At 49.7% G+C, this 25,201-nt stretch overlaps 4 protein-coding genes across 4 annotated transcripts; all 4 read left to right on the top strand.

Annotated features, from left to right (window-relative positions):
- The first annotated feature begins 458 nt into the window (after positions 1 to 458).
- Positions 459 to 2,820, top strand: HOXD11 (homeobox D11). The gene is made up of 2 exons (XM_005442912.2): positions 459 to 1,422; positions 1,998 to 2,820. Exons 1-2 carry the CDS (start codon positions 816 to 818, stop codon positions 2,231 to 2,233), a joined length of 843 nt encoding a protein of 280 aa, XP_005442969.1. The 5' UTR covers positions 459 to 815; the 3' UTR covers positions 2,234 to 2,820.
- Positions 2,821 to 9,725: 6,905 nt separating this feature from the next.
- HOXD10 (homeobox D10) lies at positions 9,726 to 12,844 on the top strand. Its single transcript, XM_005442913.3, has 2 exons — positions 9,726 to 10,552; positions 11,941 to 12,844. The coding sequence occupies exons 1-2, from the start codon at positions 9,811 to 9,813 to the stop codon at positions 12,216 to 12,218; spliced, it is 1,020 nt and encodes a 339-aa protein (XP_005442970.1). The 5' UTR covers positions 9,726 to 9,810; the 3' UTR covers positions 12,219 to 12,844.
- Positions 12,845 to 15,948: 3,104 nt separating this feature from the next.
- On the top strand, positions 15,949 to 17,657 carry HOXD9 (homeobox D9). The gene is made up of 2 exons (XM_055718761.1): positions 15,949 to 16,883; positions 17,329 to 17,657. The coding sequence occupies exons 1-2, from the start codon at positions 16,229 to 16,231 to the stop codon at positions 17,568 to 17,570; spliced, it is 897 nt and encodes a 298-aa protein (XP_055574736.1). The 5' UTR covers positions 15,949 to 16,228; the 3' UTR covers positions 17,571 to 17,657.
- A 4,543-nt stretch (positions 17,658 to 22,200) lies between these two features.
- HOXD8 (homeobox D8) lies at positions 22,201 to 24,463 on the top strand. Its single transcript, XM_055718610.1, has 2 exons — positions 22,201 to 23,046; positions 23,646 to 24,463. Exons 1-2 carry the CDS (start codon positions 22,512 to 22,514, stop codon positions 23,939 to 23,941), a joined length of 831 nt encoding a protein of 276 aa, XP_055574585.1. The 5' UTR covers positions 22,201 to 22,511; the 3' UTR covers positions 23,942 to 24,463.
- The last annotated feature ends 738 nt before the right edge of the window (positions 24,464 to 25,201 follow it).

Raw genomic sequence — 25,201 nt, 5'->3', positions numbered from 1 at the left:
TGTGTGTGCATTTCCCAGTTCACTTTGTCTCTGGCGCCCTGACACAAGCGCGCAGTGTTTGGGCTTGGAAGCGAGGGAAAATGAGGTGATCGGGACTCAGGCTTTGAATTTCGTGACCGGTTTTGATGCCAACTGTGGATTGCTGGAGCCGGGCGGGCAGATCCACCCGTGCGCTCGGGCGTGTGAATGGGACTTGGCTTTCCTGAGTGAACCATCACCCGCTCATCATCTGCGTGAGCGGCGGCCAGCGAGCATCGCTCCCTCTAACGAGGAGCGATCACGCTTCCGAGCCGAGGGTGCTCGGCCGGGAGCCCACGCCCCGGGGGCTACCTTCCCCGACGTGGCTGTGTCCCCCCCTCGGTGCCCGCGGAGGGCCGGCGGCCGGGCGGGCTGGACGGCGATGCGGGCGGGGGGCTGCGCGCCGCGGGGCTCCGCGCTGGGCTCCGGCGGTGGGCAGGCGCCTGCCCGGCCCCAGGTGATTAGCCGCACCACCTACGTGTATCTCATCGCCTGGTGAAAGGATGAGGGGGAAAAACGGCTATATTTGTACAAAGGCTGCACTCGTCTCTCCGTGCTGGGAGGGCTCTTTGGAGAGATCTTAGGAGCCTTTCCGAGGGGCTGATATAGATATAAGGACATTTCTACATCGCGTCACGTGACATAATTACCACTAGAATCAATCAAGATGAATTGCACGTCAGCACACGGTGGGGATTTTTTCTTAGTTGATCCTGTCCAAACCCTCTTGTGCAATAGATGGATCTTGTTCAATGCATTGAAGCCTCCTGGTTGCTTGCAATCGCAAAAAGGAAGACATGACTGAGTTTGACGATTGCAGTCACGGCACATCCAATATGTATCTGCCAGGGTGCGCTTATTACGTCTCACCCTCAGATTTCTCGACGAAACCCTCTTTTTTGTCGCAGTCGTCGTCCTGTCAAATGACTTTTCCTTATTCTTCTAATTTACCTCATGTCCAACCTGTGCGCGAAGTAGCATTCAGGGAATACGGATTAGAGCGCAGCAAATGGCAGTATAGGGGCAGTTACGCTCCTTATTACTCAGCTGAAGAGGTGATGCACAGAGACTTTCTGCAGCCTGCGAACAGGAGGACGGAAATGTTATTCAAAACGGACCCTGTCTGCGGCCACCACGGACCGTCTCCCGCCGCCTCCAACTTCTACAGCTCGGTGGGGAGGAACGGCATCCTGCCGCAAGGCTTCGACCAGTTTTACGAGACAGCCCCCGGACCCCCGTACCAGCAGCACTCCGAGGGCGAGGGGGACGCGGACAAGGGCGACTTGAAAGCCCAGAACAGCACTTGCAGTAAAACACCTTCCAGCCAAGAGAAGAAAGTGACACCAGCAAACAGCGCCGATTCCCCTTCTGGTGAGGCTGTTGCAGAGAAGAGCAACAGTTCAGGTAGGTATCAGTAGTAAATTGGGGGCAAGAGTACAAGGCCAACACTTTGTCAAGCCGCATTTTATGTGCAATTTTATAAGCATCCAAAGGATTTTATATATCCTATAAGATTTCCTTTACCGTTGTAAAGCGTGTTTACGATAGGAAACCAATTTAGGTGGGCTTAAGGTATTCTTGGAAGAGGATATTAATTGTTATTAAATTGTTCATTTGGCGGGGGGGAGACGGGGAGATTTCACAGGTAGTGCTCAGAGCTGCCGTCGGTTTGGAGCTTAAGATCTTCGTTTGTTTGTGGCGGGGGGGTGGGTTAGAGGAGTTTGAGAAACTTGGATTTTTTCCAGCCCATTTAAATATCTCTCTGTATTGCTCGAAGTGCTCTCTTTTAAGGAGAAGTTGGGAAATATTCGCTTTTTCACTAAGTCACCCGGAGAGTAAAAGCCCCGGGATTTTTTTTTTTTTAACTGCTGGAGGGCTGCTTTCCAGGCAAGGGGATATTGTCAAAGCCTCTGATCTCTTCCTAGCTGAGCATGTTCGTAGCAGCAGTATAAATCAGTTTCTTCTCTCTTGAATTTCAGCAATTCCCCAACGATCAAGGAAAAAGAGGTGTCCCTATACCAAATATCAGATTAGAGAACTGGAACGGGAGTTTTTCTTCAATGTGTACATAAACAAAGAGAAAAGACTGCAGTTGTCCAGAATGCTTAATCTCACTGACCGGCAAGTTAAGATATGGTTCCAGAATCGAAGGATGAAAGAAAAGAAACTGAACAGAGATCGACTCCAATATTTCACTGGGAATCCCTTGTTTTGAAAACAAAACAAAACAAAAAACCAAAAAGAAAGGAAAATATCTAAAAAAAGAAAAAAAGAAAGGGAGAAGAAAATAAAAGGAAGAAAGAAGAAAAACAAATAATATCTCGGTCTCTCTGACCTGCCATCTGAACGCAAAAGTAAATTGGTTTACATGACACATCCACCCTGCGGAACTCAAAGTTTCATTTTCATTTGCAACTCCACACACTGAATGGCCACTGGAGATTTCGGGGCTTGGCGGAGCAGATTCCTGATAAGGGGAAACTAGGGTAAATCCAACTGTCCACTCTCAAGTGTTTCTCGCCAAAGGTGCTTTTTTTCCTCTCCCACAGTACCAGCAATGGACCTGCAGTGTGTCTGGTAGTTTTTGCTTACAATTCATTGAGTTCGGGGGGGCTCTGTTGTTGCTTTTGAGTTAGGATAACACTTTCCTCCCTTTAAGTGAATGCGGTTTATTTAAGAGATGGTAAATGTACGTTCGCTATATATAAAATATATATATATATGTTTCTATTGTCATCCAAAAGCATGGGCCACTGTCTTTTTCATGTGAATAAATGGTTTCTAGTAAAGTTAAGGTTATAACTTCCGTGCACTGTATGGATTTCCATCTCCGAAGGATCCTAGCGTTTCCCGGGCTAGAGCCAAGTTCAGTTAAATAATAACGGGAGGAAGCCTAGTCGGGTTATTTAAAATGCATTTTAAAGAATAGTTTAGATGCCTAACTCTCCCTCTGTAGGTAAGCGTAACCTTCCCTGCTCGCTGTGAGGCAGAGCCAACATGGCTGTCTGCAGACCATCAGTTCTGATGGTGCTACAATTACTATAAACAACGAAAAGGGCTTTTTTTAAAACCGGTCAGGCTCCCGAGCAGCCCAGGACCCCCAACGCCAATGACTATTTACGTGTTAGTGAGGAGCAAGGCAGAAAGACCGAGGGCTCAGAGCGAGGCAGACAAGAGGGAGCTATAAACAATTGGCACTGGGGGGGAGGGGGGGCGGGAAAAAAAAAGGGGGGGGAACTTTGGAGGCAGAGGGGTGGATCTCTTAAATATCGTCCCTCGGTGGGGCGAGCGGAGCGCGGCGCCTGGCCGGGAGCGCAGCCGCGGCCGCGGCGGGCCCTGCGCGGGGACCGGCATCCGCCGGAGGTCCGCTCCGCTCCGCGCCGCTTTATCTTGCGTGACCTGGCTGGGCTGTTTACAAAACCTTGAACTGTCTAGACAACACCATAAAACCCGAGGTTCTAAACAGCTTAATTGGGTTATATTATACACCTTCTGGTGGGTGAAAAAGAGATTTCCGCAGTGTGCAATAAAGGCGAGGAGTGAGAGAAGAATTTGCCTTTTTTGAATAGGACGAAGCGGCTCTAGCTACACTCGCACGCAGGGAAGGCAAAAGTGCCTAAATAAGTCAGGAAAAGCCCGAGAATCCAAAAAATGGAGAAATAGAAGCGGAGGGAAGCATGACTAAAAAAAATTTTTTTAAACCCTTTAGTAAGAAAAACATAAGTGTATGCCTTTGAACTTCCAAAATGTCAAGGTCATCACCTTTAACCTTTCTGAATAATTAGGCGCCTTAAGGTTCCTCTGTTATTTTCAACCACCACCCACTCTCTCGCTCGCTCGCTCTGTCTCACTCCCTCCCTCCCTCTCTCTCTCACACACACGCACAACCACACACACACTTATTACCGCATAGCTGGCCATATTAACAAATGCATCATAACGCAATGAAAATCCCAGCTGGGTCGAGGTGAGCTTTCCGCGGCGTGCGGGGAGCGTGCCCCGCTCCGGTCCCCGCCAGCCGGAGCACGGCGGGCTCCCTGCTGCCCTCACCTTTCTCTACCGCGCCCCGGGAATTCGCCCCAAATCTCCGTATTTTCTTAGCTCTTAAAAAAAAATGTTTTTTCGCTAGGAGGGAAAAGAAAAAAAAAGCGTGGGCTGTAGGAAATGCTTCGTAATTGAGGGAGAAAGATGATATTTCTATGCAGATTTCTGCGGATGTGCGTTTCCCCACAAAGCCCATTAATTAGAAACGCACGAAGTCGCGGTGAATTTCTCACAGCATTTCGGCTGACCTTATAGCAAAATTCTTGCGTTTCTCCCGAGCCTTAATCCGCAGGGCGAGAACGAGTCGTTTGATTTTCTGTTCCCTGCAGTGCTTTAACAGTCTATCTCAGTGGATTAATACGCCTTTAAAATGCTAAGACACCGCAAAAAAGGGCCGCGGAAACCGAAACACCCTAGCATTAATCTTGCATAAATGCTCAATGATAGCAGTGTTAAGTTTCTATTTAAAAAGAAAGGAAGAAACCCATGACTGAGAGCAAACTGAGCTGAGGAGAAGGACCTGGGAGAGGAGGACATTTCCCGGTGCTTGGCAGCCCGCGGCCACAGGAGGGCGCGCCCATGTGCGGTAATGCCCGCAGCCGTCCTCCCGGCCACGTCTACTTTCTCTCCTAATAATAATTCCACTGCTAATAAAATATCTAATATATAAGTAACGATAAGATTTCAGGGCCTTCCAAATGAGAAAATAAAGCATCAAAAAGATTTATTAAACAAATAACCCATAACCGTGACGTGCTGGAGAAATATGCCACTTTAAAAGATTTTTTTTTTTGGTCGTAATCTTTTATAATGCATCCGAGCTTTTAAAAAAATCCCATAATTTTAAGAAAGAAAAAGACCCAACCCAGTGTTATTCAGAATTCGTTCCCTAGAACGAAAATGTATTTACTCCTTTAAGGACAGCCTTAACGCGGATGGAACAAAAGTAATATAAAACCCAGGCGTTTCCACAGTTTATCTTCGATTCTTCTTCGAGGCTTTTCTTAAATAAACCTCTAGGTACAGAAAGCATAATTTTAAAAACATATTTTATTTAAAGACGAGATTAACGTTAGATCCTGAGAGTGCTTATTTTTTTAAAGGGAGACAGAGAAACTAAAGCGAAAAGAACATCTTTTTATTATCCGAACATCACCTTGCCAAGGCATTGCTGAATGTAATCCCTTTCCTTAAAAGTACTATGGAGATCTATTAAAATGAAACTAGAGATTAGAAAATTAAGGTGAAGCTTATGGATTTCCTGGACGCTCTCCAATGACCGAGCATGTTCCTTTTTTCTGGTTTTCTGTTTTATTTTTTTTCTCTAGTGCGCACTTTTGGTCAGATTTTGAAGAAAGAAAGGGCTTCGCTGCTTTCTGCTTATTCGCAGAATTCATCGAAATCTGTTTCACGTTGGCTCAGCCATATTCCGCATTTTTTAAAGCCCCATCTCTCGTGCAAGCATTTGTTGGCACTTTGTCTGCTGGGCTGTTGGGTTGGTTTGGGTTTTTTTTTTAGAAGTTCATTGTTAACACTTTCCTAGAAATAGCCTTTCCGTCGGTAATAAAATGGCATTGTACAATCCGAAATCCTTGAGATCCCTGACGCCAAAGGTAGCCTTTGCAGGCGCAGCCGGGTCCCGAAGGAAAATCCCCTGGTCTCTCGGTGGAGATACCCGTTTCGAGAGGGAAACGTTTAGCGAAGTTTTTGTGTGTGTTTGTTTTTCTTGGCATGCGAGTGCTCCTTGTGAGAGCCCACACCAACCCCAAACCCATCAGGCATCATACGAGGTGCTGTAACCCCTCGCAATTACAGTGAGGCCGATCTCAGCGAACGCGAACGAGGGATGGGAGCCAGGGTGTGTTGTTAATTAAAAAAAAAATATACCGGAATATGGAAACGTCGCTTTCGTCTTTTTCGGATCATCATGTAAATGTGATGATTCTGTGCGAGTCTATACCCTCTTCTGTTCTTCGGGGTTTTTTATCCCTTTCTCTGTTTCATTCCTTTAGACAGAAAAGGCTGTGAGCTATTTCCAAATGTCCTGGGGCTTGTCCTTTAAGGAGAACGAAAAGGGCATTTGCTTATTTTCTGATTAAAATGCTTCAGGAATCTGCCGAAGGACAAATGTGCAGTCCAAATACCGAGGCTGAGGGCTGCATCGGCGACCAGACTACACGCTAAAATCTCATCATACCAGATATACACTTCTGTGTGCACAGAAATATAGAAATACAATAGAGGAAGAGCTGAGGCTTCGGGCGAAGCTGGGAGTACAGTCAGTGCTACAGTGCGATCCCCACGCTCAGAAATAACACCTTTGAAGGAATGGCCAGCATGCTCTTTTGTTTATTCTATAAGCTTTCATATTTACGAAAAGGCATAATATCATCAGTATGCCGTCCCGTCCCCCAGCCCCCAGCCCCCCGGGCCCTTGGTCAAAAAAATCCGGGGAATCTGAACCTCAGCCCAGACGCCGACTCTTTCTATGAAAATATGGTACATAGAAATCTGGGCAACGTGACAGTTGTATTATTAAAAGAAGAAAGGAGACAATATCGTGGCCAATTTTTTTCCCCCTTAAATAAAAACTATTCTTCAATCTCCCTGCAATATAACAGCGTGGCATAAAATATACAATCCGCGCGTTTAAAGACACCCTAAATCGAGTAAATGAAAGGAATTTTACTAAAAGCTTCCTGGGTTCCAGCCTGTTTTAAAAATAAGATATTTCTCGCAATACCTTTGTTACTGAAGGCATCTGCAAAATATCTAGCCTCTTTCGTACCTCCCTCCCATCCCCCTCCCATAATGAGACACAAACACAGCAAACTGCAACTATGAGAATCCTCAGCACAGCCGAGACAAAAAAATAATCGTATCACCAGTAATAAGGTTTAGGAAGATAAGGCGGTGAAAATTAAGCCCTGCTGCTACGTCTGGTAACCTCCAGTTTTTAGCCCATCAAACCTGACATTTGCTAGAGGAGAAAACTGTAATGTCCACCTATGCTTTATTACAAACACTAATTTACATCTGCATGGACCCATTGGTTGGTTTTTTTTTTCCTCCCCCCCTTCCTCATTCGGAAAAATATGGGGCTCTGGGAGCAAAACCTTTATATTAATGTAGATTGTATATCTCATTTATTGCACAATATTGATTTATTTATTAATGTTAATTACTTGATTCCATTTTAATATGATTTAAAACAAGAGTGACATTAAATGCCCAGAGCCTAAGTCCCCAGTTCCCCAGTGGCTCTCGCATGTTTATTCAACTTCTATTTACATCAAACTTAAACTTTCCTACTGTTCATTTTCAATAAAAAATTGCTGCCCGTTTTTAAAAACCCTCATGATTTATCGTGAGCGAAGGGTCTTACGGAGCCGTTTGCCAGTCCCGAGTACGGTATTTAAACAACCATCATCTGAGTTTCCGTGTAGTGACATGCAAGAAATTCATATTTTCAATTTAAAAAATCAAAGACCCCTCATGTCTAATCAGGAGCCAAGAAGGCAGCTCCTCCAGCACCAGCGAGGCTGGAGGGGAAAGCAGCTCAGCATTTGCTTATTGTTTTAACTTTACTGTTGGGCGAAACCCGCTGCAAACCTCTGGGCTGATACTTCAGCTGCGATATTTCTGGGACCCCCTTTTCTTAAAGTGTAAATAAAGATTATGAAAGAGCCATTTGATGGGCATAAAATTCCTGATTAGATTTAACAGTCAAGTCTTAAACTGCGTCAAGGAAAATAGTATTTTGTTTCTTTAAACTCTGTGGGTTGTCCGGGCTGTTGTTGAAGAAGAGGAAATTGCTAGAAAGCGAGGGGGGGAACGCCGCGCTCGGAGAGAGCGTCGTGGGCTCCGCCGCAGCTTCTCTCCCGGCGCAGGCGAATCTTAGCAATGGCTCTGATCATGATCTTAAACAGCATCTCGCCGGAGCGCCCGTCTCCCTGCTCAACCCTCGGTGGCGGTGAAGCGTGCCCGGAGAGGGCAGGGGGCTGCGCCGGGCGCAGGGGATGCTGCGAAAAGATCTTGAAGGCAGCGAATATTACGAAGGTAATATTTAAACTCTCCGGCAACCCCGAAGCTGGAGGCTGCAGCTATAAAAGACACTGGCTCTTAACCTGACAATGATGTTGTATTTGAACAGCTGCGATAAGGTTTTAAAAGGTCTGTCTCATTGCCACAGCGAAATTTTAAACAGGGTTATTGTTTCCAGCAATGTAAAGTGTACGGTAAAGTGCAAAACGTCCAAACGCCAGGAAACAGGGGAAAATTCAAATCCATCCTGGTGGAAAACGCATGTTTGCAGCTGGGTGAAAGGCGCATTTAAATTTTTAAAAATCTTTTCACGTGCTGCCTGCTCTTAGGGATCTGAAAGGGTGTTTTGATGGTGGAAAGGCCCAAAATGAACAGGCGGATGAATCCGAAACAAAAATTATCAACAAGTTCACTTTGTCTGGATGAGAGTCCTTGACAGCATTAGTCCCAGATAAGAAATACTCCAGTTTGAAAACGGGGGGGGAGGGGGGGGGGGGAGGGGGGGGAAGGAAAAAGTAATAAACAGTTTGTACCATCACTATTTAAAATGTAATAGCTGCGGGTGTAAATATGGGTACGAAGTGGGGGGAAAACAGTAAAACACCTTTAAAATGTTGGGACAGAAAACTCTGATTTGCCAGGTAGACAGTTACTGTTGCCTTCGGTATTTTTTTTTTCTTTTTATAATACAGATGCATTTTTCATTCTTAAAAAAAAAAAAAAAAGGAAAGAAAAGGAAAGGAAAGGAAAAGTTGCTCGAAGAGTTGCAGATATGAGTTGCTGTATGTTTTTTAATGAGCAATACTACAGAAGGAGAAATTATCTTCATGGTGCTTTCAGTTTCCAGGGCAAGTGAAACCCCCACTTTTTTTCCCAGGCGGTCGGGAGAGAGCATTGTAAAATAATTTTAGGAATGTAGCTTCCCTATAAAACTCGAGTTATGACAAAAGTCTAGCTTTTAATATTTGACGATTTGTGTTAAAACAAAAATTGACCTTCTCGGTTAGCAGCGAGGAAAAAAATCAATAGTATAATTTTCAATAATTCATAACGCGAACGCCATTATGCTAAATCTTAACTATTAATCTTATCCTTTACAAAGTCTCGATTGATTTGTTAATAAAATATCTTCCCGTGCGCGGCAACAGAGGGTATAACTCTTGAAAAAGCTTCAGAAGCAAGAAAATTACCAAGTAGCCCGAGAATGTAGATGAGGGTTTTATTGATCGCCCCTGATTCTCCTTAATACGCATTAATAAATCCCGCAACCTTTTGTCCCCGCACTTGTCAGGAGCGGGACTTTCACAGGAGCCATCGCGGGCGGGCACGTTCTTCCGCCCGCCGTGCCACGCGGGGGGTTCCGCGCCCGCGGAGGCTCCGCGGCGCGGCGGGGGGGGCGCGGGGCGGCGCGGCGGGGCCCGGGCCCGGGCCGGCTGCCGCAGCGCGGGCGGCGGGCGCGGCGGGGCGGTGCGGTGCGGTGCCGGCGCGGCGGCCTAGGGGTCGCTGTTGACCGCGGCGGGGCGCGGCGGGGCGGCGCGGCGGGGCGCGTCAGCGGCGGGGCGGCGGGGCGCGGGGCGGCGGGCGCTGCCATTGGCCCGGCTGTCATGTGGTCGCGCGGAGGCATCCGCAATTACACGGGAATGTTTTCCTAGAGATGTCAGCCTACAAAGGACACAATCTCTCTTCCTCAAATTCCGCCCCAAAATGTCCTTTCCCAACAGCTCTCCTGCCGCTAATACTTTTTTAGTAGATTCTCTCATCAGTGCGTGCAGGAGTGACAGTTTCTACTCCAACAGCGCCAGCATGTATATGCCACCTAGCACAGACATTGGGACGTATGGGATGCAAACCTGTGGACTCCTTCCGTCTCTGGCTAAAAGAGAAGTTAATCACCAAAATATGGGTATGAATGTACATCCTTATATACCTCAAGTAGACACTTGGACAGACCCGAACAGATCTTGTCGAATAGAGCAACCTGTTACACAGCAGGTCCCCACTTGTTCCTTCACTACAAATATTAAAGAAGAAAGCAATTGCTGCATGTATTCCGATAAGAGATCCAAACTCATTTCTGCAGACGTCCCTTCCTACCAGAGGCTGGTGTCTGAATCATGCCCCATTGAGAACCCCGAGGTTCCCGTCCCAGGATATTTTAGACTGAGCCAGACCTACGCCACTGGGAAAACCCAAGAGTACAATAATAGCCCTGAAACGAGTTCAACTGTAATGTTACAGTTAAACCCTCGCGGCAGCTCCAAACCGCAGATATCTGCTCAACTTCAGCTGGAAAAGAAAATGAATGAAAACCCGAACAACCAAGACAGCACCGCTAAAGTCTCTCAAGTGGAAAGTCCCGAGCCCAAGTCCACGTTGCAAGACGAGCGGAGCTGCCTGCCCGAAGGCTCCGTGTCCAGCCCAGAAGTCCAGGAGAAGGAGAGTAAAGGTCTGTATTACCGAGTTTAAGCCGTGCCGTGGTGTAACTCCAACACGCCAGCACCATAAAGCACGCTCGAATATACTAACGAGCATCACAGCCATCACATTTAATGCTAAGGAGTATCGGGCTGCAGGTGCTGTGTCTCTGAAGATTTTGGCAGGCAAAAATGCTACACAAAAGGGTCCAAAGATTTTCTGTAGAGATCTGCCTCTGTCGTGCATGCAGACCGCCTCTGTGATGCGGGGAATATAGCCGTGTGCTCCTTAATGCGCTGCAGCAGCCAAAAGCAGCCCCATACCTCTAAAAAAGCAGGTCTGGAGGTTGTAAAATACGACCAGCTCAACTTTTCTCTCGTAATATTTCGCTGATTTTTTTTTTTTTCACTGAGCCTTACTGTGGTTTGAATTCATTTAAAGTTAATTACAAATCCTATTAAAATAGGTGAGGAATAGGTGCTACCAGGCTGGGTAAAGTTGGAAACAAATGCACAATGAAAGCAGCAGCCCGCTATCTGCCTGGTCCAAAGGTGGAATATTTCAGTGTGGTGCTTTAGATAACCTTGGATTGGTCTCCAAAAGTGCAACAGTATTTTGAAATGCGTTTGAAAGCTAAAGGTGGTGGTAATCTGATTTTATTTTCCCTTTAAAAGTGCACAAGAGCCTTCCTTTCGAACGGCGTGTGTCGAAGAATCCCAAAACGGGAAATTTTCTTCTATCAAAATGTACTTTGCAACCTCTAGGTCGATTTTTACCCTACGTGTGCATGGAGATTCTTTTTATGTGAATTATATTTAACAGCCCAGGTCTAGGATGATGAGGAGCAGATTTCTTTCTGGTGGGGAAAAAAAAATCTAAAAGGAAAATGGAAAAAAAAAACCGAGGCAGAGGGTGTTAATTTCGTGTATGTCTTTTCGGTTGGGAAAACGTCTATGTCTGCTTCTAGGTGTGCTTGTGTAATTCAGCTGTTGGCTGGGGGGATGCTGCTTCAAAATACAGTGCGCGAGGGTATTTTGTAATTTGGATATTTTCGTAGCAAGTGTCGTGGGAGCCCGAGGCGGCCATGGTGAGGCTAGACCCGTTAAAATGTGGCCATGAGGCTGGTGGCAGGTTAAATATTGTTGAAATGCTAAACGACAGCTGAAAACTTGAGATTCCCTTTTGGAAGGGGCACGAGTGCGGGGCGGCTGCAAGGCAGGGTGCCGTGTGGTGGGGACGGGCGAGCTCAGCCTGGCAGCAGGTCCCCTCTCTGTGCCCACACCTCACCCGAGCTGTGTTTAATGCCCACATCCACCATATCTGCCAGACACTGCAGAGGAGGGGTCATGGCCAAGGGTACACTCTAACAGCCTGAGGTATTTTTGATTTTTTTTTCTTTTTCTTCTTTGATTTTGATAGAGGAAATCAAGTCTGATACTCCAACAAGCAATTGGCTAACTGCAAAGAGTGGCAGAAAGAAGAGGTGTCCTTATACTAAACACCAAACACTGGAATTAGAGAAAGAGTTCTTATTCAATATGTATCTCACTCGAGAGCGCCGTCTAGAGATCAGTAAGAGCGTAAACCTCACTGACAGGCAGGTCAAGATTTGGTTTCAAAACCGCAGAATGAAGCTCAAGAAGATGAGCAGGGAGAACCGAATCCGGGAACTGACCGCTAATCTGACCTTCTCTTAAACCCTAACCCCGGGGGGGGCACCAGTGAGAAATGGGCACAGCACCACCACTTGCTAAAGGCAGGAGAGACTCTGGCAAAACCCGGCATTTTCCAGTTTTGTTTTGGTTTTTTTTCTGATAGAATGTGACTCTTCGTCCTTCTTTTAGCGCTGCAAGTGAATATGTATTACTATGATGAGTATATATAAAACCTAGCACGTGTAATTTATTTTTGTTCTCATCGTAATGCAGGGTAACTATTATTGAATATTATCATTTGGTCTTAACTTATTGGAACTGTCGAACATCCAAGCAATGTGACTTTTTCATGTTTTTACTAACAAAATGGTATTTATGTGGGGCTGTTACACGGGCCATAACGTTTTGAGTACATTCAATACTTTAAGAAAAATGGGGGGGGGGGACGGGACGGACTTTGGGGGCGGGGGGAAAGAGAAGCACATTATAATGTAACTATCCTCGCAAATGAACTTAGAGATTGTCCTTCGTAAAATGGAATATTTCCTTCTTCTCCATTGTAGACATTTCCTTGTGGTGCATATGTGGAATAGTAGTCGTTCAGCAGCAATATGTCCTTCTTGTGCATGTTCTGTTCGCATGTATAATGCAATAAACTCTGTAAACTACTGCGGTTCCTTTGGTTTTCTACAAATATTTATAGTAGGGATGCAGGTTGGTCTCCTGATCTTTCTCTATCAGCAGCTCTTTGGACTGATGTACCTCCTTTGCCATTTTCTGGTCTTTGTGTGTGTCTGCCTGGTTTGCTTTCCTTCTTTTCCCCTCTTTTTCTTTTTTTTTTTTTTCCCCCTTCCCTTTCCTTTTTTTTAGGGGTGGGGTGGAGACTGCGGCGGGAAATGATGTAAACCTAATTCATCTATAATTGTGCCTGTAAACAAATGATTAATTGATAAAATGTTGTGTGATGTTCGCAGTCTGACAAACTGAATGAAAAAAAAAAAGAGAGAGAGAAAGGAAAAAAAAAAAAAACCGTAGTAAAATATTATGACCTAAACTGGACATCCTCAACCAATCAACTCGTAAATGGTAAGTGATAAAAAATCTTTCTACTACAAGCTGTCAGCAATATGTGTGTAATTTTGTTTGACGTTCATACGTTGATTCAAAAAATATCAGTCACTGCATGCTTACAATGTGTAGACTTTGATTTCGTGCCTTTACTCGCTTAAAAAACAAAACATCATTCCAAATGCAAAGCCGGGTATAAGTTAATGTTAAGTAGTTCGGTTCTTGGTCAGCTCAAGAGCTTTCAGAAGATGGTGGATGGGAAAATGTTGCCTCAAACAGCTGGCAAGGTTGGCTTTTTTGAGCAGAAACGCTCCCAAGCGTGCTTACAAAAGTACACCAGCCTCCTCAGACCTACTTTTGTCACCCTGCACCGTTTCTGTTTGCTCAGAAATCGTTTTATTTCGCGCAATTCCATTTTAGTAGCACACATCCAGATAATGACGTTCACGACTCTTAACCCTTTCTGTACATAGCTGAAAAATGTTGTTAGCAGGGCTCTGTACTGGAGGTTGGGGAAGGGCGTGTGTTTGTGAGAGTGGGTGAGTGCCTGTGTGAGCAGAAATACTAAGCAGAACAGCAAATGGCTTGCAAATGAACATGACTCCAAATTGAAGTGCAAATACTTGGGCATACTTTCACCTTCAAACAGTACTGGAAAAATAGCGTGGCTACTGTTTGCGCTGGGAAACCAGCTTCATCACAATCAACGCCCATTCGTCCCCTAAGCATTTTCTAAATCAAGAAATTAAACGCAAGATAGTGCCAGTGTTGTCTGACTTGGTGACACTGATACTGCTCATATGCAGCTGGTGGCGTTGTATTTTGCTCTCTTGTCGCTGATATTTAATTTAAGCCAATACTTTCTCATGTGCACGTTTACTCGTAGGACAGAGGTGTATTTTCCTCAAACCAAAGCATCATCGTTTTGAAGCTGCAGGAGCCGCAAGCACGTAGGTATTTTGTGCTCGCTCTCCTTTCGAAAACAAACAACAAAACTGTGCTCGGAAAAAACCCCACCTCTTTAAATATCGCAATCATTTGAACCGTCTTTTATTTTCCTTTAAAGACACTCGCTACATCACCAAAGAAGTTTCAGCAGTGGGAAGTAATTAGCTGGCTCTATACCAAGTGTTTAACTTATATAAAAAAGGAGGCTCACTCTCATCTGCCTGCTTTATCAATTTATATCTGTGTGAAGCGAGGGGCAATTTTTCGCCATACCACAAACCCTACTTCTAAAGAAAAATATAACAGAAGTATGAAAACGCGAAGGAAAATGTTAGTGTGAGATGACAAAAAGAATGTTTGGGGAAAAAAAAAAAGACAAAGAAAAAAAGGGAGAATTAAAAAGGAAGAAAACAACCTAAGAGAGTAATAAATCATTAAATAAACAGGAATTTCAGTCCCTTCCTCATAACGGCCCGCGAGTAGGAAGTGTTTTCTCAGTGCTGCAGTTCGTGCCCTCGGCGGGCTGTGCTGCGGGTCTCCACTAACTGTGTGCGTCTCCTCCAGATCCCGACACAGCCACCGTCCCTCGCTCGGGAGAGCAGGCGTGGGCAGAAGACCATGGGTAATCTAGTTTTCAATGCTAACCGGGCACCGTTTCGCTCGGGGAAGGGTAACTGGGCCGGGAGGGAGGGCAGGGAAGGGAAGGGAGGGAAAGGAAAGGAAAGCGGGCAAAAATCTCACGTAGGCATTGAACGTGGCCAGCGCGGCCCGGCCCGGCTCCCCTTAGCTAGGGGCGGAGGAGGCAGCTCTGCCGGGGAGCGGGGGCAGCGGCAGCCCCGCGCCCCTCCGGGGGCCGGAGCCCGCCTGCCTGCCCGCCTGCCCGCCCGCCTGCCTGCCCTTCTGCCTGTGCGGCCCCCGCCCCGCGGCCGCGCGGCCTCCTCTGGGCAGCGTTTGCCCGCGTCCCCTCCCGGGCCGCGCTGGGCACCAAGAGGGGGGCTGTGCTGGAGCTGTGTAGCCCCCAAGTTTCGCAGATACAGGAGCATGTGTTCAGCCACACGCCAGTTGTGCTCGGAGACACAGGCTTTGCTGTTTCCATCCGTCCATTTTATTAGGGACACATTAATCTATAATCAAATACACCTCATAAAATTTTTATTGAAAGGCATAAAATCATTACAGAGGTCTTCCACCTGTTTTAAAACAACACAATGGGCATCTCTTTTAAAAAGTGTATCCTTTCCATGGAAACTTTCTGTCTGGGGGTGGGGGGAGCGGATAATAATACCCGCACATGCTCTGAAATATGGAAGTACCGCAATGTGCTTTTACTGTAACATTTTCCTGTTTTATGAGAAGTCGTTACAGTCCCAGCTTGCGATGGTTTGTTTTTACAGGCAAGAATCCCCCTTTCCCAGCGGGTTTCCTCAGCAGCTTGGAGTGTGATTAGCAAGCCAAGGCTGTTGGATTTATTTAAACACCCTGCCTCTCATTGATTAAGAAATGAATGGCAGAAATCACTCAAAGGAGGTGAAGAAATAGTCCGCGCCCGCCGCGGCCGTGGGCTGCCAGCGCGGCCACGCCCGCCGCGTCCCGGGCAGGCATGGCAGGCAGGGCAGGCAGGCGGGCAGGCGGGCAGGGAGAGCGGGCAGCGAAGGCGGGCAGGGCAGGCGCGCAGGCAGGGCAGGCAGGCGGGCAGGGCAGGGCGGGCGGGCAAGCGGGCAGGCAGGGCAGGCGGGCAAGCGGGCAGGCAGGGCAGGCAGGGCAGGCAGGCGGGCTGGCGGCCCCTGCGCGGTCCGGGCGCGCAGCCGGCGCGGCGCGCTGTGCGGGGCCGTTGTTGATGATGATTTTTTTTTTTTAATCACAGCAGCCCCAGTTTAGCGGATTGATTTACTCGCAGTATTGGTAAATATGATCACGTGGGCTCCGCAACCAATGGTTGAGGGTTGCAGTCTGCAAAATACTACGATTGTTCTCCGGGAGGGTATCATATACAGTTAACAGTGTAACCTTTTATATGACTAAGAGGGGAGCCTAAAATGTCGTCTAGTGGCACCATAAGTAACTATTATGTCGATTCTCTCATAGGCCATGAAAGCGAAGAAGTTTATGGGAGTAGATTCGTCCAGGGAGGTCACAGTGCGACCTCCAGGCCATCAGGTGTTGCAGAGAGTTCAGATTTTTCCTCTTGTAGCTTTGCACCAAAATCCACCGTGTTCTCCACCTCCTGGTCCGCGGTTCACCCTCAGCCGTCTGCGGCAATGACCGGGATCTACCACCCCTACATGCACCAGCCCCACTTAGGGGCAGCCGACGCCGGCCGCTACGTGCGCTCCTGGATTGAGCCCTTCCCGGGCTTCCCGGGCGGCGGCGGCGGCGGCGGCGGCGGCGGCAGCGGCGGCTCCGCGTCCAGCTCCGGCTCCTCCAACGGACGCCACTACGGGATAAAGCCGGAGACGGGAGCAGCCGCCTCCTCGTCTTCCTCCTCCTCCTCCTCCTCCTCCAAAAGGACTGAGTGCTCCTCGTCCCGGGAGTCCCAGGGGATCGGTGTGCCCGAGTACACGTGCAGCTCCTTCCTCCAGGAGCCCCGGGAGAAGGCGGCTGCCGGCAGCTCCAAGGACCCCGCCGCCTGCAGCCACAACCCCAGCCCGAGCAGCGATCTGAAGGAGGAGAAACAGCAGCAACTTGACCCAAGTAAGTTAAAAAAAAAAGGGGGGGGGGGGGGAAGAGAGGGAGAGAGGCAGAGAGAGAGGGGGAGAAAGAAAGGAAGGAAGGAAGGAAGGAAGGAAGAAAGAAAGAAAGAAAGAAAGAAGGAAAGAAAGAAAAGAAAGAAAGAAATTGCCCCTTTGATTTATTGCCGAAATCTGTAAGGCTCGAATGTGCAAAACTGATAGTTTTACTAACCTATAAAAACGTCTAGACGCCTACCCCAGCGCAAGCAGCAACAAGCACCCATAAAAGACTCCACATAACCACCTACCATCAAGACATCATTTGTACAGTAAACAGACTGGGGCATTAAGGCTTTTATGATAATTCCTCCAAAGTTGTGAAAACAGTCCATCCTTCGTTAAATTAATTTAACGACCTTTCTCTCCCCCCACCGCCTCCCGTTCCCTCTATACCTCCCTTCTTCCAGATAACCCTGCAGCAAACTGGATCCACGCTCGTTCAACGAGGAAAAAGCGTTGTCCCTACACAAAGTATCAAACTCTGGAACTGGAAAAGGAATTTCTGTTTAACATGTACCTCACCCGAGACCGCCGTTATGAAGTAGCTAGGATTTTAAATCTCACAGAGAGACAGGTCAAAATCTGGTTTCAGAACAGAAGAATGAAAATGAAAAAGATGAACAAGGAGAAAGGCAATAAAGGAGACTAACGCTGGGGTACAAAAGCAGTTGGGGAATATTGCTTTAGTTTTGAGTTTGGGGCTTTTGGGTTTTGTTTTGGGTTTGGGGTTTTGGTCTTTGGGGTTTGGGTTGTTTGATTTTTTTTTTTTTTTTTTTTTGTTGGTTTGGTTTTATTCTCCTCCTGCACCCTCAGCTCCCCCCCCCCCCCACGTTTCTCCTCCTCTCGCGCCCCCCCCCCCACCCCGGGAACTTTAAATCAATCTGGCTTTTTTTTTTTTTTTTTTTTTTTTTTTTTTTAGATAGAAGTGAAACGTGGTCTATGTCAGGTATTTTGGGAAATTTTGTCTTGCTCGCCAACGTGTTTTGCAGAGTCGCTTCATCTCCCTCTCCTTCTTCCCAGACCGTTTGGTTGATGATATTGTGAGTGCACGTTAGCTTTGGGAACTCCATCCGATGTTAAATGTTTGACATGTTTCTTAAAAGTGATGTAGTCTAGATAGTTACTTTGACAAAATAAAGGTAAGGAAATTAATTATAATTACGGTAATAAAATATATATTAAATCACAGGCGCTTAAATCAATGGGGGTGCTGTGTTGTCCACGATTTACTAAGAGAAAACCTTTCCCAAAACCTCTGCTTTCTAGGTCTGCATTTCGCTCCTTTGCAATAGATGCCACAGTAAGGCCACGGGCTGTTCCCCCCCTTTAGAGCACTGTTAGGAGGTTGTCTCATCCCTGAAGCCGTTCGCAATAGGCCTAACGTCTGCCGGTCTCCCGGCTAGCTGGCGTCCCTGCCCCCGGTGACTGTTGTATTAATTAACCACCCCGTGTCTCGAACTACAGACCTGTTGTAATTGTTGTCAGTTATTACACAATAAAGTCTGCCGTGACCGAACGACAGCGCTGCGGTGAGAGGAGAAATCTGTGCGCCCCTCGCGATGCCCTCCGCGCCGCCCCCGCGCCGCCCCCGCGCAAGCCCCCGCGCAGCCGCGCGCTGCCGGGCCGGGACCGTGGGGCAGCGGCACCTCCGACAGCCACAAAGGCCGGAGAGCCACGGCCCCCCGGCCTGACAGACGTTTGCTCTTGGAGGTCAGTGGCGCGGAGGCCGGCCTCGGCCGCGCCGTGTAGGTGCGCCCGCTGCCGTGCCGCTCCCCAGCGCCTCATCCACCAGCGCTCGCTGAGACATCAGCCATCTCCCGGGACAATTTAGGGAATATTTCCGCACCGGTCCTCCAGAGCCAATGAAGCAAAATTATGCCTATTGCTTAAACATTTTTCTTTTTCTTTTGTGTGCGTGTGTGACGGGGCGCGGGGGGGGGGGGGGGGGGCGGGCGTTTCTAACCTCTGCGCTCTTAATCTGAAGGTTGGGAAGCTCGGGGGGGGGACACGGCTGCTGCCAAACGTTCAGCTTTGTTGACGAGAGCTCATTTAGCGACGCGTCTCATGCCTTCTGCATTTATAAACACACATGACTTTATCAAGATAATTGAGATGAAGTTCATTGTAAAAAATACTTTGTTTAAAGAGCAACCATTAAAATGAAGGACCCGTAAATATTTACGAGCAGTTCAGTTAATTCAAGATTAAGGGGAGAGCTGAGAGACCTGGTGTTTAATGCTTTTTACCTCTGAAGAAAAAAAAAAAAAGGGGGGGGGCAAAAGCATGCAGTGCCAGGAAAAGGTGTTGCATTGCTTCCCATCCATTGTCGAGAAGATACCTATAATTCTTTTAAAACAGGAAGAACCGTGGTATAATAAAACCATTGAGATGGCTAGACGTCTGGACCTAATGAGTTTACGATATGCTATGGCGCTTTTCTTTGAAACCACCTTATTTTGGTGTTTGTGTTTGTTAGAGGTGGGGGAAAGGCCAAAAAATGCAGACAAACTAGGTCTTAAAATCTTGGACTATAAATTTCAATATGTCAGCATTGGGACAAGGCAACAGTATCAAAAAAGACCCGAAGGTCACGAAACGGAGAGATTTTACAAAGTCCACTGATTTGTTGAAATTTATTTTATTGGATATTCTACTGCAATGAATCCTACAATGTTATCCTCCATATTTTCGAAAATAACCATGGAGGAGGGTGATCTATAACTAACAACATGTAAACAATATTATTGCCACACAACATTCTATTATGTTGATTCCAACAGAGGCTCTGGTAAGACATTGTCACCAAGCCCACACCATCTCCTTTTAATATTTTATCTGACGCAGACTGACAGATTTTACCTTGTATATTTTCTCTTTTTTTTTCCCCTTTGTTTACCTATTTCAAATATTGTGTGCGTTTATTTCAAAATGGCAGAAAGAAAACCAAACGTTTCGGACGACGACACGCAGTACTTCCACGGAAATTACTTTTAGTGTCAAACTGAACAATAATTTAATTCCTACCCGTTGGTTGTCTTAATATATGTTTGTACATATGCACAGTCGCGTGCACACGCACACGCATTATACCGAATAATTCACAGACATGTGTGATGAAGGGCGGGGGGGGTGGGGGTGAACAAAGATTCTTCTTTACTTTCGTTTACATAAATCAAACCATAAATACATAAATGCACGGGCAAACAAAATAACATGTTCAAGACAAAAACGTGTAACTCTGGAACTACCACACATGGAGAATTCGTGGTGTAGTATGTGGGGAAACATGATCGAAAACGCGATAGCAGCGGTCTTCAAAGCTCAGGCGTCTTTCCTGGCTGCCATGTGTAAACGAGGCGCATTCTTTGTATGTAGTTAATTAAAGCACTGGCAAAAAAATAAAAGAGGGTCACCGAAATGTGCTAAGAAAATGGCACTGTAAACTCCGATAGACACACAGACACAAAAAAAAAAAAAAAAAAAAAAAAAAAGAGAGAAGAAAACCAACCCAAAAGCAGCTAGCAAAGGAAGAGCCGCTCGTCCCCGCGCGCCCCGCTGAGGAGTGCAGAGCCGCGTCGGTGTCCCGCAGCAGCCGTTTGGGTTTTTGGCGAAATCACCGGCCGGAGATGGGGCCGGGAGAGCCGCGGGTAGCGCGGGCAGCGCAGGCAGCGCAGGGAGCGCGGGGCGGGAGGGCGCTGTCTGCCGCCGCCGCCATGTGCCGCCAGAGGGCGTTCGCGCTCCACTGTAGCGCCACCGCCGCGCCCCGCTCTCCGCGCAGCGCTCCGCGCACCGCGCATCGCTATCCGCGCCCCCGGCCGGGAGGAACCGCGGTTTCGCTTATGGGTCCGCATCCCCACGCGTGTGGCAGTGCTGTCCCGTGGGACTGGCTCCCAGGGTGGACAAGTGAGAGGAGGGGCGGGGGGCTCGGGCGCAGATACTTAGAGCAGCCGCTACCCCTCCGCGCCCGTCTGGAGGGTGAGACGGTGTTTCTCTGCTGCTCCCCGCCTCCGTCTCCCCCCCTTCCTCCCCGCCTGGCCTGGTCTCCTGCCTTCCCGCTGCTCTCCTGCGATGGGCTTTTGCTGCTGTCTGTCCTTGTGACACCAAAAATCCCTGTGCCCCCCCTGCCTGTCCCCGGGCTGCACGGGGGTCTCTGAGCCTCCGCCGCCTTCCCAAAGGCGTGTGGCCGGGGCCGCGGGACCCCGCCCGGGCCGGGGTGTCGCTGCAGGCCCAGGGCCCGGACGGGCACTCATATGCGGGGCAGGCGGGCCGGTCACCTGGACAAAGTGAGTTAACTGGCACGGGGGCAGTGGTGGTGGGAGTGGGGTGTGATGGGGAAGGAGCCTGCGATGCTTTTTATGTAAGCACAAGTATTTTTTGTCAATTCACAACCAAACGGTCACACGTGGCTCTGGCGGGGCCCATATTATATTTCACCTACATTTTTCGTTTTTCTTCAGAATAGGGCCGGCTCGAGCTCCTGGGGGTGTCTGTCCAAAAAGCTGGTTCCCACTGCAGGACGAGGCGCGGAAGACAGGACCGGAGACGGCGCCTCTCGGAGCGCGGGGGGCCACCAGGGTCCGCGCAGGCGGGCCGGCCGCGCTCCCCCGCGGGGGCGGCCGGCCCGAGGAGCCGGGGCAGCGCCGAGCCCTCCGGCCAGCGCCTTCCTTCCTTCCTCCCGGAGAACAGGGCTCGCTTATTTCGGACCGCGTCCCCGAGCGGTGCTAACCGCTCACCCACACATATTTCCCCCCCGCCCCCCGCCTCGGTAATGACGTCCACCAAGGGTGAAATGATGGAAAGTATATTCATAGGCATGATTTCCATTAAGTATCAATTAACCTGGAGCCTCAGCCATGCGTGCACGGCGTCAAGGGTAAATGTGCATCTCATTTCCCAGCGCTCTGCTCGCCTGCAAGGAAATGACCCGGAGGGCCCGCCGGCACCGGGGCCCGGCCGCTCCACCCTGCCGCCCTGCAGACCCCCCAGCTGCCCTCGCCGACGCCCCGGGCTCCCTGCGCCGGGCACCGGCTCCCTCGGCGGCCCTCTGCTTTTCCCGGCCGGCGGCGCAGGCCGCGCTGCAGTGCTTAGCGGCGGCCCTGAGCCCCGGGAAGCGCGCCCGCGGTTATCGCGCGGGATCTGCGCGGCCGCCTCGCCCTGCGCGGCGGGGGCTTCGGCGGCTCCTGGCGAGCGCGCACCGGCGGGGGGAGCGGGGGCGCCGCGGCTGGGGTGGATCCGGGTAGGGCTGGGCCGGGTTTTTTTCTTGCCTGAGGAGCGGCACATGTAAACTGAAGCCAAAAGTCCCCCCTGAGCTCATGAGCGTGTGTGTGTGTGTGTGTGTGTGCGCGTGTGCGTGCGCGGGCTGCTGTGTGCCTAATAGGAAATAGTAAAAGCAGTGAGGCAGGTCATTTTGGGAGCGATTATAATCCAGTCCTGGTCACCACATACACGGAGAGCAGGAGCGGGGAGCGCACGGGCCAGCGGCGGCGGCGGCGGCATGAGCGCGGCGTAGAGGCACCGGCGGCGGCGGCGGCGGCGGGAGCAGCGCCCCGTGCCCGCGCCCGCGCCCCCGCCCGCCGCTGCCCCCTCCCCGATGAGCTCCTACTTTGTCAACCCGCTGTACTCCAAGTACAAGGCGGCGGCGGCGGCGGCGGCGGGGGAGCCCATCAATCCCCCGTACTACGACTGTCACTTCGCGCCCGAGGTGAGCGGCCGCCACGCCGCCGCCGCCGCCGCCGCTGCCGCCGCCCTGCTCTACGGGAACGGCGCGGCCACCGGCGGCTTCCCGCACTCCGCGCCCGCCGGGGCGGGGGGCGGCGGCGGCGCGGCCGCGGACTTTTACCACCCGGCCGGGGGGAGCCCCACGGCCGCCTACCAGCCGCCTCCTCCTCCCCCCGCCGCGCCTCCGCCTCCTGCCCCCTGCAGCGGGGTTACCTGTCACGGGGAGCCCGCTAAATTTTACGGATACGATAACTTACAGAGACAGCAGATTTTTACGACACAGCAAGAGGCCGAGCTGGTACAATATCCTGACTGTAAATCGTCCAGTGCTAATATTGGCGAGGAACCAGACCACTTAAATCAGAGCTCGTCTCCTGCTCAAATGTTTCCCTGGATGAGACCACAAGGTTGGACGCAGTCAAAAATTTGCTTCCATCTCACGTCTGAGTTTGAAACTTTCTTTTCCTCCTCCCGCTTCTTTCTCGCTGCCTCTCGCTCCCTGCCTCTGCCTCCCTCGCTCCCTGCCTCTCTCCCCGCGATTCCTATCACCGCGGTGGCTTGCGATAATAAAGCGATACAGTAAGCAAACAGAAACCTCTGCAGAGGGCGGCTGCCACCCCAAGGGTAGCCTTAGAGTCGCCCCTGGGACACATAGGCGCAGATGACACGCTTGCCCGGCTCCCGCCGCCACTGCCTGAGCGGGAAGGGTGCGGGGCCGGGGGGGGGGGGGGGCGCTTAGCAGATGATCCAGCGACCCCGTAAACTCGGTCCCGCAAACCCCGATGAAGGGGGAGAGCGAGCTGAGGCTCTTCGTGCATCTGCTGTCGCTGTTTTTCCCGCACTCATGTGTAAAGCTTTAGACTCCTCCGTGCCCTCCACTTCCCCTGAGTTTCTGCGGGGCTTCTCTCGAGGGATTCCAGGGGGACCCGAGCCCTCGCTCCCTGCCTGCGCTTTGTTTTGAACGAGCACACCAACCTCCAAACCCCTGTGTTTTTCTTTTAAACAGCAGCGCCGGGTAGGAGGAGAGGAAGACAAACATACAGCCGATTCCAGACCCTAGAGCTGGAAAAGGAGTTCCTCTTTAACCCCTATCTGACCAGGAAGAGGAGGATCGAGGTGTCCCACGCACTAGGACTCACCGAGAGGCAGGTAAAGATCTGGTTTCAGAACAGGAGGATGAAATGGAAAAAAGAGAACAACAAGGACAAATTCCCCGCTTCCAGACAGGAGGGAAAGGAAGGGGATGCCAAAAAGGAAGCACATGATCTGGAAGAAGACAGAGCCGAAGGCCAGACGAATTAAATTTTGCCCTAAAAGCCTCTGTGAAAGGCTGTCAAAAATAACCAGCGCCACAGCCCGACATCTCGGCCTGTCTCCCCCCGTGTACGTGGTTCTGCCGTGGGACGAGTGACCCCGTGTTCCTCCGCTTGACATTTCTGTGCTTCGGGTGCTTCAGTTGTTTGTGGTTTTGTTTTGTTTTGGTTTGTTTATAACTGTACCCGGAACAATCTCTAGATTTAACAGTTCATTTTCTTCTTTTGCAAATTTGATACGGAGTTTGTAGCAATACATTTCTAATGATATATATAATTATATTTTTTTGCAATCTTAAATGACGGTGATTGCGGGAAACGACATAAATTTCCTAATAATAAATATCAATAAGCAAGACATTTAACAACGCTTTATTAATCAAGACAAGTGCACTTGTACTATTTTAATTCTTGTTCTTATATTGAATAAATTAAATAAATCTAATAAATTTGAAGAAAAGATCTTAGAAATATATTTAACCTTCTGCTATGATATTTGATTAAAATAAACCAAATTTATTCAAATATAAAATGTATCGGCAACCTGTTATCCTTTTTGCAATCCGCTTTTCCAGTAACCTTCAGAGCCTCTCCGCATCTGGAACAACTCTCCCCTGCGCCTTTACCCCGTCCTTCCTCCCAGGCTGGGTGCTTCCGTGGGGTCTGGGAACGGCACATCGGATACAAAGTCCGGGTTTCGCTCCTGCCGCCTGCGCACCGCGCCAGAGCCGCCAGCCACGGGCTCTGCGGGGCCGTGGCCGAAGCCGGCGGGGACGGCGGCCCCACCTGCGGGCTGAGCCCGCACTGCGGCCCGGCCCTGGGAGCCCCCTCGACGTGTGGCCTGGGCCCTGCCTTCGCTTTTTCCCGGCCTTTTACCCCGCGGAGCCGTAGGCTGCCAGCCCGACTAGGGGGAGACGGGCCCGGGGAGCGCGCCGGGCCCACGCCGGCCCCGAGGGTTGCTCTCGGCCGGTGCGGGGCTTCGAGCCCCACCACGCAAACCGGGCCTAGCCTCCCCCGCGGGTGGTGGACGAGCAGACGAATGCAAAGCTTTTGTGGCCTGACGCGGGGGGTTCTCAGGAGCCGTAGCGGTCAGCGGTGCCAAACCACGCGTAAACGGAGAGCAGGGTACTTCGTCCCGTAAATACGACCCTGCGGCTGGGGTGCGTTTCCCAGCGGAGGCCGCTGCCGGCGAGGGCAGAGCCTGCTGCGCAGCTCCCCGCAGCCACGGGGAGAGAAGTCCTCTCCCATC

This window comes from Falco cherrug, chromosome 8 (assembly GCF_023634085.1).
Source record: "Falco cherrug isolate bFalChe1 chromosome 8, bFalChe1.pri, whole genome shotgun sequence".
NCBI lineage: Eukaryota > Metazoa > Chordata > Aves > Falconiformes > Falconidae > Falco > Falco cherrug.
The sequence above is the reverse complement of the archived record's forward strand: the minus strand, read 5'-3'. Positions and strand labels throughout refer to the sequence as shown.